The following is a 13,602-nucleotide window of genomic DNA, read 5'->3' as shown; positions in this document are numbered from 1 at the left end:
ATGGACTAACTTCTTTACCCGCATTCGCCCGTAATGTGGGAACTCTTGCTTATTTAACACTACACCCGGGCGCCGGTGTAACGGCCCTTGCACACTTTTCACTGTATTCAGGCTATACAGCGCGTCGCTTCCAGGGGACGCCCTAGCACTTACACAATGATCAAAAGGATTCATGTCATGATTTTTTCGACAAGTTTTACACTGGCTGTCGACTATCTAACGCAACCTTCCACTTTTCTCATCCGGGCTTGGGACCGGCAACGGCAGTGTTAGAAAAGAACAAAAAAGACGTTCAAATATAAAATTAGAAACAACATTATAAAATTAAGATTAAAAAAAACATAAATTTAACGAAAAGTGCAATGCAAATTTAAGAAAAACTATGTCAACAAAGAAGAAATACCCACGTACCTTGTGACAGCACCCATGGATCTTCCCCATAATCCTATGCAGGAAATTTGTTTGTTCTCCCGAAGAAAAGAGACCACTGTTTTAAGATCATCTTTCTAGAAAGTTTACCAGATGTATCAAATCACAAACTTTAAATTAAAAAAAACAAAAACACAAGGGCAGTGAATGAGAAATTACCTCATGCCAACCGAGGCTGACATAATCACCACCAGAAAGCCCTGAGCCGGAAAAATCAAGGGTGAAGACGGTAATATTGGATGGAAGAAGAATGACAACGGCCTCATTTGCATCAGCCCTGCATCCACTGCATAACAAGCAGATTAAATACACTATTTTTATTATTAACTAAATCAAAGGCGACATGAGGGAAAGTTGAAAGCTATAATTAACTATAAAACAATAATGACCCAATTACATTCTTTCATCGACATGTAAAAGATGGGAAGTTTACACTTAAAAAGCTAAAAAATAAAAAACTCAACTTCAAAATCCACATCTCATTTTTTAAAAAGAAAAAGAAAGAAGGAAAATATCTGCACTAAAACTTATACTTAAACAATAACGTAAGTTAAAAATTGTCATTTTCATAATCTGATAATCGATTTTGGATGCTTGGCTACACGCTTGTAAATCAAAATATAATAAATCATTGAGGCGATAAAAATCTAGAAAATTGTTAGGAAAATTGCATCAAATGTTACTAAGATGCAGATCTTAAATCAAAAATAAGAAAATGCATAACATGAAATCGTGCAAATCTCTTAAATTTTACATTCCCAAGGAGTCGCCAAAATCAGGATTCAAGATAAAAAGGTAGAAAATTGAGATTTAAGAATGTAGTGGGGCTTACATGCCTCAAAAACTGTTTGGCAAAATTTAGCCTAAAACCTGGTTAAATCTTGCAACCAAATAGCCACTTTAAGCAAATAAATTCAGCGATTTATTTAACGCAAATGTAATCTGCATGTAGACAAGTGCTATAATAGACATCAGTTAAACAAACACGTTCTAAGAAGCTTAACAAAAAACAACAAACCTATTTCCATGGCAGTAAATCACACAGGGTAGAGCAGTATTTTCCGGTAGAGATGCTGGAACATATTGGCTGCACTTCAATACATGACCCCTTCTGTTCGTGAGCTGATAGGTTTCAAAAATAGCAATGTAGTTGTCAGAAATTTACGTGAACGTAAGTCATAAAATTTTCAGAAAATTTTCCAGAAAGACAGAAGAAACCTCTGTAACAGATCTCCGTACTTGCCTCCAAATCTTGGCGTTTGTATTTTCTTCCGGCAAGAGTGAATTCGGGTTCCCACAGATAATGGTCTGGATTGTAGTCCGCCCTGTGCATCACCACATCAGGTAAATAATTGAAAACATGTTGAAAATACAAAGGTTACAAACATTGTTAAAATAACTTATAAAATAATATACGCTGTAAATACAAAAGTCCATCATTGAGATGCAGTCACAAATGGCAGTAGCATAAGATACTAAATAAGTAGGCATCACCCTACTTCAACACTGTAACAACGGCATCCTTAACAAACCATTATACATCTAATGCAGCAAGTACACAGGCACAACAGTAGAAGCCAAATCAGACGTATGGAAAAAGAATAGGACCATTTTTTCTAATTAGATTTGGTATATTAATGACAATTTGAAGAAGATAAAAGTAATATTAGAATTTGTTGAAATTTATGTACTATAATTCATACTGATAACGTCACAGAAGCTTTATACAATATTCATTGGCATGGTTGGAAGAGCTTAAAAATTAATGAAAAATGAAAAAGCAGATTGCTTGGATATTCCCATCGCATTGTCATTGAACTTCTCAATCAGCTAGAGATGGACAATAAGAACTACAACATTTTCCTGTGTCCCTAGCACTCATAATTGTGTATTCCATTTCTATTTATAATAATGTAGTGTTTTTCTAATAAGAAAAAAATGTAGGGTACAATTATCATACGATAGTACAAATTATACAAATAGTGCGTTCAAACTCATGAATATTTTTAATACATATATACATACATAGTTACACAGGCACCAGTCCACTTAAGTAGACAAAAGCAAATAAGGCTTAAGCTGCTTTATTCATACCCAGCCTTACCAATTTTTTCCATGAGTCTGGCCAACTCAAGCATACGTCAACTATTTTTTATATCTCTAATCAATCTTCCATTGACAAAAAATAATTAGCATGTTTTTCAGGATTAGTAATGATCACTATTACTAAGTGCCTAGACATCTTTTGTTCTTTTAAATAGTATGAAAGATCAAGTTATAACGCATTATCATTATTTGGATCATCCTAATAGAAATCCCAAGTTTTAAGAACCATCAATGATGACTAAAATGGACCTAAAAGTACTCATTTCTTTTGCACAATTGAGAGGAGTAACATACGTTGATATGCATGTAATATGCCACCAAGCAAATAAAATAATTGCTAATGTTAAAAGTTTCATGTCATTGTGCTCAACCTTATTTTGGGTGAGTTATGTTATTTATGAATGATATAATAGCTTTTTAAGTTCATTAAATTGCAATTCTCTTTCATGTATTACACTAAGACTGCAAATGAATCAAGCCAAGTTGGGCAAGCGCTGTTCGAGCTCGATCTCAATTATTAAGAGCTTCTTCAAGCTCGGCTTGAGCTCGATCAGAGCTTTTAAGACTGTTCAAACTCAAGCTCGAGCTCGTTTATAGCTACCAAGTTTGAGTTTGGTTGGAGCTCTACTTTAGCTCGTTCATTTAGGGTTTTATCGCACCTATTAACGAGCAACTTATTAACAAAATAAATAAGCTATAAATGAGCCTTAATTGAACTTTAATTAAGCTTTACTTTAGTTTTATATGAGCATTTTATTTGAAAAAATTATGAGTCATATCAAACAATACTTGTTGAGCTTTAAAATAAATATTTAAATGATATTATTCATTAATGAGTTGCAATCGAGCCTTAATAGAGCTTGTTATCGATCTGTGAATGATATTTTTTATAAACATAAATGAATCAAATAACAAGTTCAAACTTGTTTATTAATAAAGTATTCAAACTCATTCAATTAATTAATCAAATGATCATAAATGAGCTCTAATAGAGTTGAGTCATAAGTAGCTTATTTAACGCTTGCTTCATTTGCAACCATATATTACACATGTCAGCTAACTAGGTAGAATGTTAAAAGCAAAGGAAATACACCTCACACAATGCCAGATTTTCCAAGAGGAATCATTCCCAAAAACCAATAACATTAAGGATAGAAAAACAAAAAGATTTTTTTTTTAAGTTATTAGGTAATTATGAAGGATATTCTGTTGAGGATAATCATATAATTAGCTTATTGGGGTATTAATCTAAAAATAGGCCTAAGTATAGAACCCATTGGATTCTAGATCTATTATATGGCTATCTAGATGTCGTAAGATTGAGAAGACAGGAAGTATAGAAGTGGCATTATTTTTGAGGTAGGGATTACTTTGCTATAAAATATGTCCTCTTTTTATGATGTAGTCTAGTTATAATCTTAAGTTTAACATTCAGTAGACTTTGATGTAACTCAGAAAAACAAAATAGAATTGAAAATGGATGGAGGAAGAAATTTCATTAGTATAAGAAACAAGTTGCATAAGATAGTGGGGATCACTCATTCAAAACTATTGTCACTCACTCACCCGTAAGAAGCATGTTCAACAATTACAAAGGGGACTCTCTTAGCCAAATAAGAGAAACCTCACACTTTCTCATACTTCCCCTCAAAATCCTTCCATATCGATGTTTTTTATTGCCTAGATAAAAAAACTCTTGGCTATTTGAAAGAGATTGTTGGAGGGGGATAGTTGGTGATTAGTTAAATGAGATCGGTGGTGGGTGGCAACTGCAATAACTATATGAATGATATTTCATTCACCCTTTCATAAAAGAAACTCTGCATCGATGCATATTAAAATACTCAAGCAAGGCATTAACGAAATTTACTCTAATACAAATTATATGTAATAAAAAAAGGGAAAAAAAAAGAATTAAAAGTGGTTGGCAAGAAGGATATAATACTTCCAAAAAAAATATTCAATCAGATAGCTGGGAATCACTCATCCAAATTGAAACTCACTCTCCCATACTAGCCGCGTTTCACTCACTGAAAAGGAAAAAAGCGCTATTGGCCGAATTTATTGTGATATTGTGTACCAATGTTGGCGGGCCCGTAATTCCAAGAAACATGGTTGGTCGATTGGCACTCCAACGGTTATGACAGTTAACACTCTCTCGCTCATCTGTTTGATGGTTTTTTATATCACGGAGCAATGAGGTACCCCTATGGATTGGATAAAAGCTGATTTTGATGGAGCTATTCTTTATAATGAATAGTTCGGCCTGGGGCTGGTGATTCAGAACACGACAGGGTAGCTCATTTATGCAGCCGATTATACCATGTTACATTGGGACAGTTCACAAGTGGAATTTGATGTGGTTCTTTTTCTTGGCAAATGCTTGGAGCCATGGATGTACGAAGCCAAGGGTATTATCATCGAAAACGATAATGAGACAGTAATCAACTCTTTCCAAGAGAGTATGAAGGCCAAGGTATGGCAACAACAATTGTACAGTAGTCTTGATATAGCTTTTCTTTAAGATTCAAGCAAGTTCTTTTCTTTTTTTACCCATAGAGAATGTAACAAATCTGCCCATTTTTGTGTTTGGCTAACTTTGAATAGGTTTTTGTTTGGTATACTCACACTTGTGACCCTATCTTTTTAAGTGTGAAGACTAGAGCCAACCATGCTGCACTTTTTGTGAGTTTATATAGCTCTTTTTGTAATTTTTTTGGTTTATAATAATGCAAAATGCACACCTTTCACAAAAAGAACTCAGCTAAACAAAAGAAGTATGTCATTCACTTATCCTTACACTCCCTCATAAATACTTCAATATTTATTCCTTGTACAGCCTAATTAGGGGTGTAAAAGAGCTGAACTTGAGCAAGCTGAAGGCCTGTTCGTGTTCGACCAGTTAAATTTTTGTTTCGTTTGTGTTTGGCTCGTTTTCGAAACAGCTCATGAATAAACTGCTCGTGTTCAGCTTGTTTCATACTCGTTTGTTTGATTTAAGCTCGTGTTCGATCGAATTTCAGCATAATTTAAAATTTCAAAAACTATTTTTTTTAATTAATAAAAAATATGATATATTTGTACTTCACAAATTCACAAAACACGTTAGTTATAAAAGGGTGAAATTGGAAACTTATAAATGGTAGTCCTTCTATTTTACTTTTATAATGGATTAATCCTTTTTTTTGCAGGCCCGAGGTGGGCCTAAACGAAAAGCAAATAAATAATTGGGGAAGCGGGGCACACACGAGTTTGAATTTTGGAGCATTTACATACATACCACAAATTTTTTATGTAAATACATAAGCAACTCAATGCACCAGGTGCGGGAGGGACGTAGGAAAAATATGAGAAACATTTACATGCATACGACAACAATCTTATATTTACATGTCTAACATCTAATTTTATTTTTATTTTTAAACTTGAGGGACATTTACATTCCGCCTAATCCTATGTATTTACATCCCTAACACCTAAAATAATACGAAGAAATGCGGCGAGATTTTTAGCCTTTTTAAGGAGCATTTACATACATACTAGTCAAATCTTATTTATTTACATACTTAACACCTTAAATAATTATTTTTATATAATTATCTCACTTAAGAATTTTTTTAAGAGAATAAGATCTATATTTCTTGAATACAATACAAAAACTTATAAAAATAACTATATAATAATATTATTAATATTTATATATTTAATTATCTCGAACCAAAATGAGCCGAAAAAGAAGGATCATGCATTTGTTCATGTTCAGCTCGTTTATAAATCGAGCTAAAAAAATTGTTTGTGTTCTGCTTGCATACTTAAAGAACGAATCAAACACAAGCTACATGAAGAGCCAAACATGAGTTGTTCACGAACAATGAGCATCTTTGACAAGCCTAGCCTTAATCATGAACCCTTGGCCAATTAAATGAGTTTACTAGTTTGGGGGGGGGTTGTTGGTTATTGGCTATAAAAGCATGAGAGTCGTAAGTGCAACAACTATGTTATAAACACCTCATCATATTTCTTTAATTCTTATCTATAAATCATAGTTTTAGATGTTTATAACTTTTGTGTATAGATCTTAGATTTTGATAATTTAAATTTGATTAGACTCCAAATTATAAATGTGATAATTTAGAAATGATTGTGAAAATAATTTATAGAACTAATTATTGGATGATCAAGAGAATGTAAATTTATGATATTAGCACTCATAACTAGTGTCATTTGAGTATTGATCTTTGAATATGATCAAAAATAAATCACATGTGCACGTTCGTTGCATGCTTGATGATAATCATATTATGATGATGACCTTATGGTAGTAAGATCTGCAATGCCAAAAATTTGAGAACCGGATAAAAGTTCAATAATTTTTTAATAAATCCCAAATTTCGACCATTCAGAATTCAATTGAATTATTTTTATAAAACTCTACGCTTCAAATCAATCAATTTGATATATAATACCATGCATGCATTGCCAAAAGATTAAGAGATGTAAAATTTTAATGTTATAAGTATAATTACCTTAATTAAACATTAATTAATCCTTCCCTAATAGCTCATGGCACTATAGCCAACAGACATAGTTGCACTTAGCTATGTCTGTGATGGCTTGATGTGATCATGCGACTGTGGGTAATGGAGGAATTGCTTTGGTTACAAGTACGTTTCTGATTCAAGAGTTTTGTTTGATTCCAGTGCAACGCATTCTTTTATTTCTGATGAATTAATTGTCAGTTTACAAGTTGTGTGTTGTTATGCCTTCAAGAAGTAATTTTTATACAAATAGACAATGTACCGTACATGTTAATATTCATGAGAAGAGGTTACAAGCATAATTGATTGTAATACTAATTCAGACATTTGATGTCATACTGGAAATGAATTGGTTGGTAAAGTATTTTGCTACAATATAATAATGGAAAAAAGGGTAAAACTCAAACCGCCTGGTGAAGTCATTCTATATCTTATGTGATCCAAATACACAATCTTCCCTGATTAGTGCAATGAAAGTTGAAAAATATTTGTGAAGTGGTGAACTGGTATTTTTAACCAGATTAGAAGTATTGAATAAAGATATCCAAGAATTGAAAAACATTCAAGTTATTGTCAAATATTCTGATGCATTTCCTGAAGAATTATAAGGACTAACAGAACGAGAAGTTGAATTCGACTGATTTGTAGTAGAACATCTGCAATTTTCAAATCTCCGTACAAGATGGCTCCGAAGGAATTGCAAGAATTGAAATATCAATTGTAGAAACTGATAGATAAGGGTTTTATCAGGCCAAAAAATTTACCTTGGAATGCTGCAATATTGTTCATGAAGAAGAAAAATGGGTCAATGCGACTTTGCATCGATTATAGAGAATTGAACAAAATGAACATCAAGAATAAAAATCATTTGCCCATGATCGATAATCTATTTGATTAGTTAGAAAGTGCTACTGTATTTTCCTGAATTAATCTGAGATCGGGATATCATTAGGTTAGAGTCAATGAGGCAGATATAACTAAGATAGTTTTTGGGACCAGCTATGATTATTATGAAGTCTTAGTTATGCCTTTTAGTTCAACCAATATTCTTGTTGTATTTATAAACTTGATGAATTGAATTTTCAAGCCTCATATAGATCGGTTTGTCCTTATTTTTATTAATGATAATCTGATATATTCAAAAACTGACAATGATCAGGCTAAGCAATTAAGGATTGTATTGGAGCTGTTGAGGCAGAATTATTTTTTTTGCAAAATTGACGAAATGTGAATAGACTGCGAAGCTATTATATTTTCGGGCCATATTATCAACGGCTAAGAAATCTCAATAGATCCTTAGAAGGTGAAGGCAATTGTAGAAAGGCCTGCTCCAAAGAACATTATTGAGGTATGCAGTTTTCTTAGTTTGGTTGGATGTTCAAAGAGGTTCATCAAGGGTTTTTCACATATAGTTATATCTTTGTCCAAGTTGATGAAAAATGTTCAATTTGAATGGAATGGAGAATGTGAGCACAGTTTTCAATAACCTTCCATAGGCTTCCAGTGATTTCTCGTTTGACACGAATGCATTTAAAATTTCTTGCATATTGTGGAAAAATACTTGCACTGAATGTATGAATGCAAATTGGTTTTTCTTACGATACAAGTGTTGTTATTATATGATACAGATGAAAATACTTTTGAAACGAATTATTTGCAGGTATTCATTCGTTATGATTCATACAAGCAATATATGAAATGTTTATGAATGTTTGCTACAGATATTATATTTTAAAAAATATCACAGGAAATGTTATGGGCAAACTAATACATGAGTGCATACAAGTAAGCTATAGAGAGATGATATTTTTGACTCCTGATATTCAAGCGGCCATAAAACTAAAATTTGAAAACCATTGTAATCAGACGAAGACAAACCATAGAGAATTGTTGGTATCAGGGAGGCTATTAATAGTCTCTATGTTGGAGGGCCAACCTTTATAAGTGATATTGCTATGAAATGACATGGCTATGATTACATACAATAAACAACCTATGAATATGTTTATGAACATGTTTTTTATTAAATTTATAATTTCATGCTTAAGACATACATATTTATACAATATTTTTAATTTCTACACTATATCTTTATTTCATGTTTATATGATTCTAGCATGTTGTGACATGTGTGTACATATGTACAATTACATATGAGCATACACATTCTTTTCCGTGTATAAAATATTATTTTATCCTCCATTATCTCTCTGAGCTCGTTGTTGCTCACTCTATGTTCTTGCCTTTCAGAATAGGGAAAATGGTATTGGGGTGACCAGTCATGTCTGATTTATTCAGCTTTTGATCTGTATAATTTTGGGAGTCTGTACAAACTTTTTTGGTACGTATTTTATTTATGCTAGATTTAGAAGCTCTGAAATATTTTCATATTTTGAGGTTATGATTTTTCAAGCTTTTGAGTATGCATAAGAATGAATTATGAAATGCAATGTGTTATGTATGTTGCGGCAATTTAATTAGATTAGTTCATCACCCATCGAATTTTGACTCTGCAAGTCATGACGAGTGTTGGTGGGTAGTCTGGTCGAATTATTCGCCTCTACCAGACCCCAGCCAACCCTTAAAGGCGAGGCAAGTTGGGTTGTGATGATCAAAATCATCACATGTGGTCGTGTAGTTGTACATGTGAAGTGCTTTTATTTTTTTTGTTGATCTTAAGATTGGGTATTAATTTCATGATGAGAACTATCTTAAGTTGGTGGATGAGAGTGCCTATCCACTAATGAGTAAAGAGTATGCAAGGGATCGACTTCATCTATATGAGCTTGTGTGTTGTTAAGCGCCCAAATTTCCACTTAAGATTTCATTGTTGATACATTGTGGGCTTGTTATGGTTATTTTAATTGCTAGTGTGTGGATGTTAAGGCCTATACTGATGGGTGAATTATTGCTGATATTAAAATATATAAAAACTGTTGCGGGTTTGTTATATGTTCACGATAGTGTTGACCTCATTTTTAGTGAGGTCTTAGCCTTAATTAAGTGGGAAATGCATGAAGGTGTGAATCAAAACCTTCATGAGTAAGAATATAATTAGCATACCCTGTTGCAAGGACATATTAACTACATAAAACCTTCTGCAATCAATAATCCTATGGTATTCTAAGATCAATGCTAAAAGTCTTCATATTAAAATAGTCATTAACCCCCTCCATCATTGGATCAAAAGGAGGTTCACAAATATCATCCCTTAAGCTTAAGACTATTACGAGGGGAAGCTAAGTGAATTATTAATTTAGGAAGTTGTCCATACAAACTGCATATCTTGAATATGTTTCTTGGCTTAATTGTGTTGGCTTCAAGGGCTTTCAAACCAAACCATGAACTGAAGAGAATTAGCCTTCACTTGGTTATCTACTTTGCCTTTTCAAATCCCAGAATGCTATAACTTTGCTTTTTTTAGGATGTTTGCAAAAAAAATTCCAACATTGGGTGAGCCCTCTCGACATGTACAGAAAAATAAAAAATACAACGGTAGAAAATCATGTCTATCCATAACAGAAATTATTGGAAAGTGTCAATTCACATTAAGACGAAATTTCTTTTCTTTCCATGGAATACATTTCACTAAATGTATTTTCTTTATTAGATATTTCTTTTTCAATTTTTTCTTTCATTTTCAAAGGATTCCTATTTTGTTTCCTTTCTACATTATATATGTGCAGCAAAGTGTAATATACAAAATAGAGCGAGAAATAAAATTCTTTTCTAGAATTTTACATGGTATCAGAGCTTATCTCTCTCTCTCCTACGCACGCAATAAAACCTTAAGTCGCAGCTTTGTTTCTCGCATACGCACAAGCAGCAGCAGCAAACCTCGAAATACTGTTGTGATAGTTGCAAAGCAATGATTGGATCGTTGCGTAAATGACATCCACTCTTCCATTCCACTCAAAGACCCGTTCCACACTTACGTTCCTTTCAAAGAGTTCCTCCGGATCTCCCTTAGTATCGACAATGCGTCTTCTTGATTCCTTCGGTCGCAGATGCAGACTTGTAGGTTGCCTTGATGGCTAGATGCTTCCTTGGGGCCTTGTTGTCAGTCACTTTATGTGAGGTTTGCTTAGCCCAAGCCATTGCAGTACGGTTTTGAGGAGCTTCTCACAAGCCAGTCGTGATGATTGGGTTTCCTCAGCTGCATTCGGAGATATTCCTCACCCACTTTTCACTTTAGGCAGTGAATCTTGCTCGAAAGTTACGGAAATCGTTGACATAGCCGTGATCTCCGCCTATTCCTTTCAGTGCAACTATCGATCAACGAAGAGGATAGTTCTCAATCTCTTCATGTCACAGTCCATCTCACAAGTCTCCTGATTGCAAAAGGGTCGATCTCTCACCAGGGTCCTCTTGTAAAAACCGAGAGTTGTGTACCTCCCTCTAGTTCATGTTCGCTCGCCAGCCAAGCAGTTGAACTAAGAGTCTTCTCGCTTTCGTTTGTACATCTAGTTTTCTCGATTCTAACTTCATGATTATATCATGGTCAAGCACGGAATGACCTCACAATCTTCTTCCTCGAAGGCATATCCACAACCAAGCTTACATCTTCAGTCCCTATCATATCTTTCAACAGCAATTCAAAATTCAACCCATTCACCAGGAAGCATATTGAGGCACTACATAAAAGGTTTAGTAATAGTTCTAGTTCTAGAAAAACATCGAGATCCTTTGTCCAGCAAACTATCTGATTGTTAGCACATCAAGGTATCTTATTCTATGCTTTAAATGTTCAAGCAATAAATTAAAATTCATAGATAGTTGACTCAGAAGTGTCAAATCATATGATAGGAGACATCAATGTCTTCAAAAATTACAACCCATGTAACAATCACTCTTCAATTCGAATAGTTGATGGTTCATTCTCATCAGTAGCAAGAACCGAATAAGTCAAATTAACAAAGGATTTACAACTTAACTTTGTGCTTATGTTTCAAAATTAAAGTGCAAAATACTCTCAATCAGCAAGATTAATTGTGATCTAAAATGTGTGACTAAATTTTATTGCAATTATTGCGATTTTCAAGTTGTTGAATTAAGAAAGGTGATTGGCAGTGCTCAGATATATAGTGGTTTATACTTGCTCGAAGAAAATAACTTCATCAATAGGCAATGTTATTAATCAAGTTGTATTTGTAAGTCCAGTTCAAGTTCTGTTTCAGTTGAAAAATAAGTTATGTTGAGTCATTGTAGCCTTGGTCATGGTCATCCAAATTGTGTAAATGGAAAAGAGGTTTCCACATTTATTTATTATTAAAAAATTCAATCTTTATCAATGTGAAACTTAACAACTTGCAAAATAAACCAAACCTGTATATCTCAAATTAAAATACAAGCATTCACAACATTTTTCTACATTTCACAATGAAATCTAGGGACCTCAAAAGTAAATATATAAATAGGGGACGATAGATTAAATCATTCACAAATAATCACACAAGAAAAACACTGGCATTCAAAATCTGAAACAACCATCATATTTCAATCATTTTATTCCATGATTCTCACCCAATCTCCAAGCAAAATTCAAATTTTTAAAATTGATAATGCTGAGAAATATTTTAACTCCATCCTTAATCCTTATCTTTCCTAGCATGGTATTATCCATATAAGTTCTTGTGCAGATACTCCTAAGGTTGTAAAAACGGTTTCTTGTTCACGAGCAAAGCGTGTTCGGCTCATTAAGAAACTTGTGTTTAATTCATTTGTTAAGTTAACGAGCCGAACACGAACATTTATTTTGCGCTCAATATATAAGCGAGTCGAACACAAACAAGAATTTGTCCGTTTGTGTTCGGCTCCTTTTGGCTCGAAATAATTATAATTATATATATATACCGCTTCTATGACATTTATATAAATATTACATGAGGCTTATTTATTCGAATGCCAATAATCTTGTCTATGAGGTGAGATTTTTTTTTTGCTAATCAAATGAAGGATGGTGCTTCTGGAAGTGATTGGGAAAGGCCTCATAGTTTGCTGAAATTATTTTCAGCTATTTAAAACACATGTTAGTTGTTTTGAAGTGATTTAAAACACCTGTTTCGAGGTGATTTGGAGGATGTTTCTTTTGCTGTTTCCGTGAATCTTTTAATGTACCGTTTCAAGAGGGTTTATCTTTATTTTGGAGGATGCTGTGTTCCACTTAAACGCTGCTTGAGATTGTCAATCACTGAAGGAATGCTGCGAGGTGCTGAAGTTAATAATTTGGAGTATCATAGGTGCTGTAGGAGTGTTGGCGAGGCACTGAATTTGTTAGTTTCTGTGCCATAAAGTGTTGTATTTAACTTACAATTGCTGGAGTTAATAATTTGGAGTGCCATAGGTGCTGTAGGAGTGCTGCGAGACGCTGAATTTGTTAGTTTCTGTGACATAAGTGCTGATTGGAAGCTTAGATGGCTGTTTGGGTGATGTCCATTCTTATAGATGGCTGTTTGGGGGAGTTGTTAGCCGTTATAAATGTTGTCGGAGCTTAGAAACTATTATAGATCGTTGCTTGGGTGCTGTAGTC

At 33.6% G+C, this 13,602-nt stretch overlaps 1 protein-coding gene across 4 annotated transcripts in view; it reads right to left on the bottom strand.

Annotated features, from left to right (window-relative positions):
* Positions 1-13,602, bottom strand: part of LOC110026644 — a 62,999-nt gene that overhangs the window by 43,104 nt on the left and 6,293 nt on the right. For 2 of the 4 annotated variants that reach the window (XM_020727659.1, XM_020727660.1), the window contains exons 2-5: positions 1,673-1,754; positions 1,448-1,551; positions 589-715; positions 412-506 (exon numbers count right to left, since the gene is read on the bottom strand). In XM_020727659.1, the coding sequence (XP_020583318.1) occupies positions 412-506; positions 589-715; positions 1,448-1,551; positions 1,673-1,754 (408 nt within the window). Of the gene's footprint in view, positions 1-411; positions 507-588; positions 716-1,447; positions 1,552-1,647; positions 1,755-13,602 lie in introns of all 4 variants that reach the window. The other 2 variants (XM_020727658.1, XM_020727661.1) reach the window with 1 other exon arrangement.

This window comes from Phalaenopsis equestris, unplaced genomic scaffold, assembly GCF_001263595.1.
Source record: "Phalaenopsis equestris unplaced genomic scaffold, ASM126359v1 Scaffold000391, whole genome shotgun sequence".
Lineage (NCBI taxonomy): Eukaryota > Viridiplantae > Streptophyta > Magnoliopsida > Asparagales > Orchidaceae > Phalaenopsis > Phalaenopsis equestris.
Note: the sequence above shows the minus strand (reverse complement) of the source record. Positions and strands in the feature narration are given on the sequence as shown.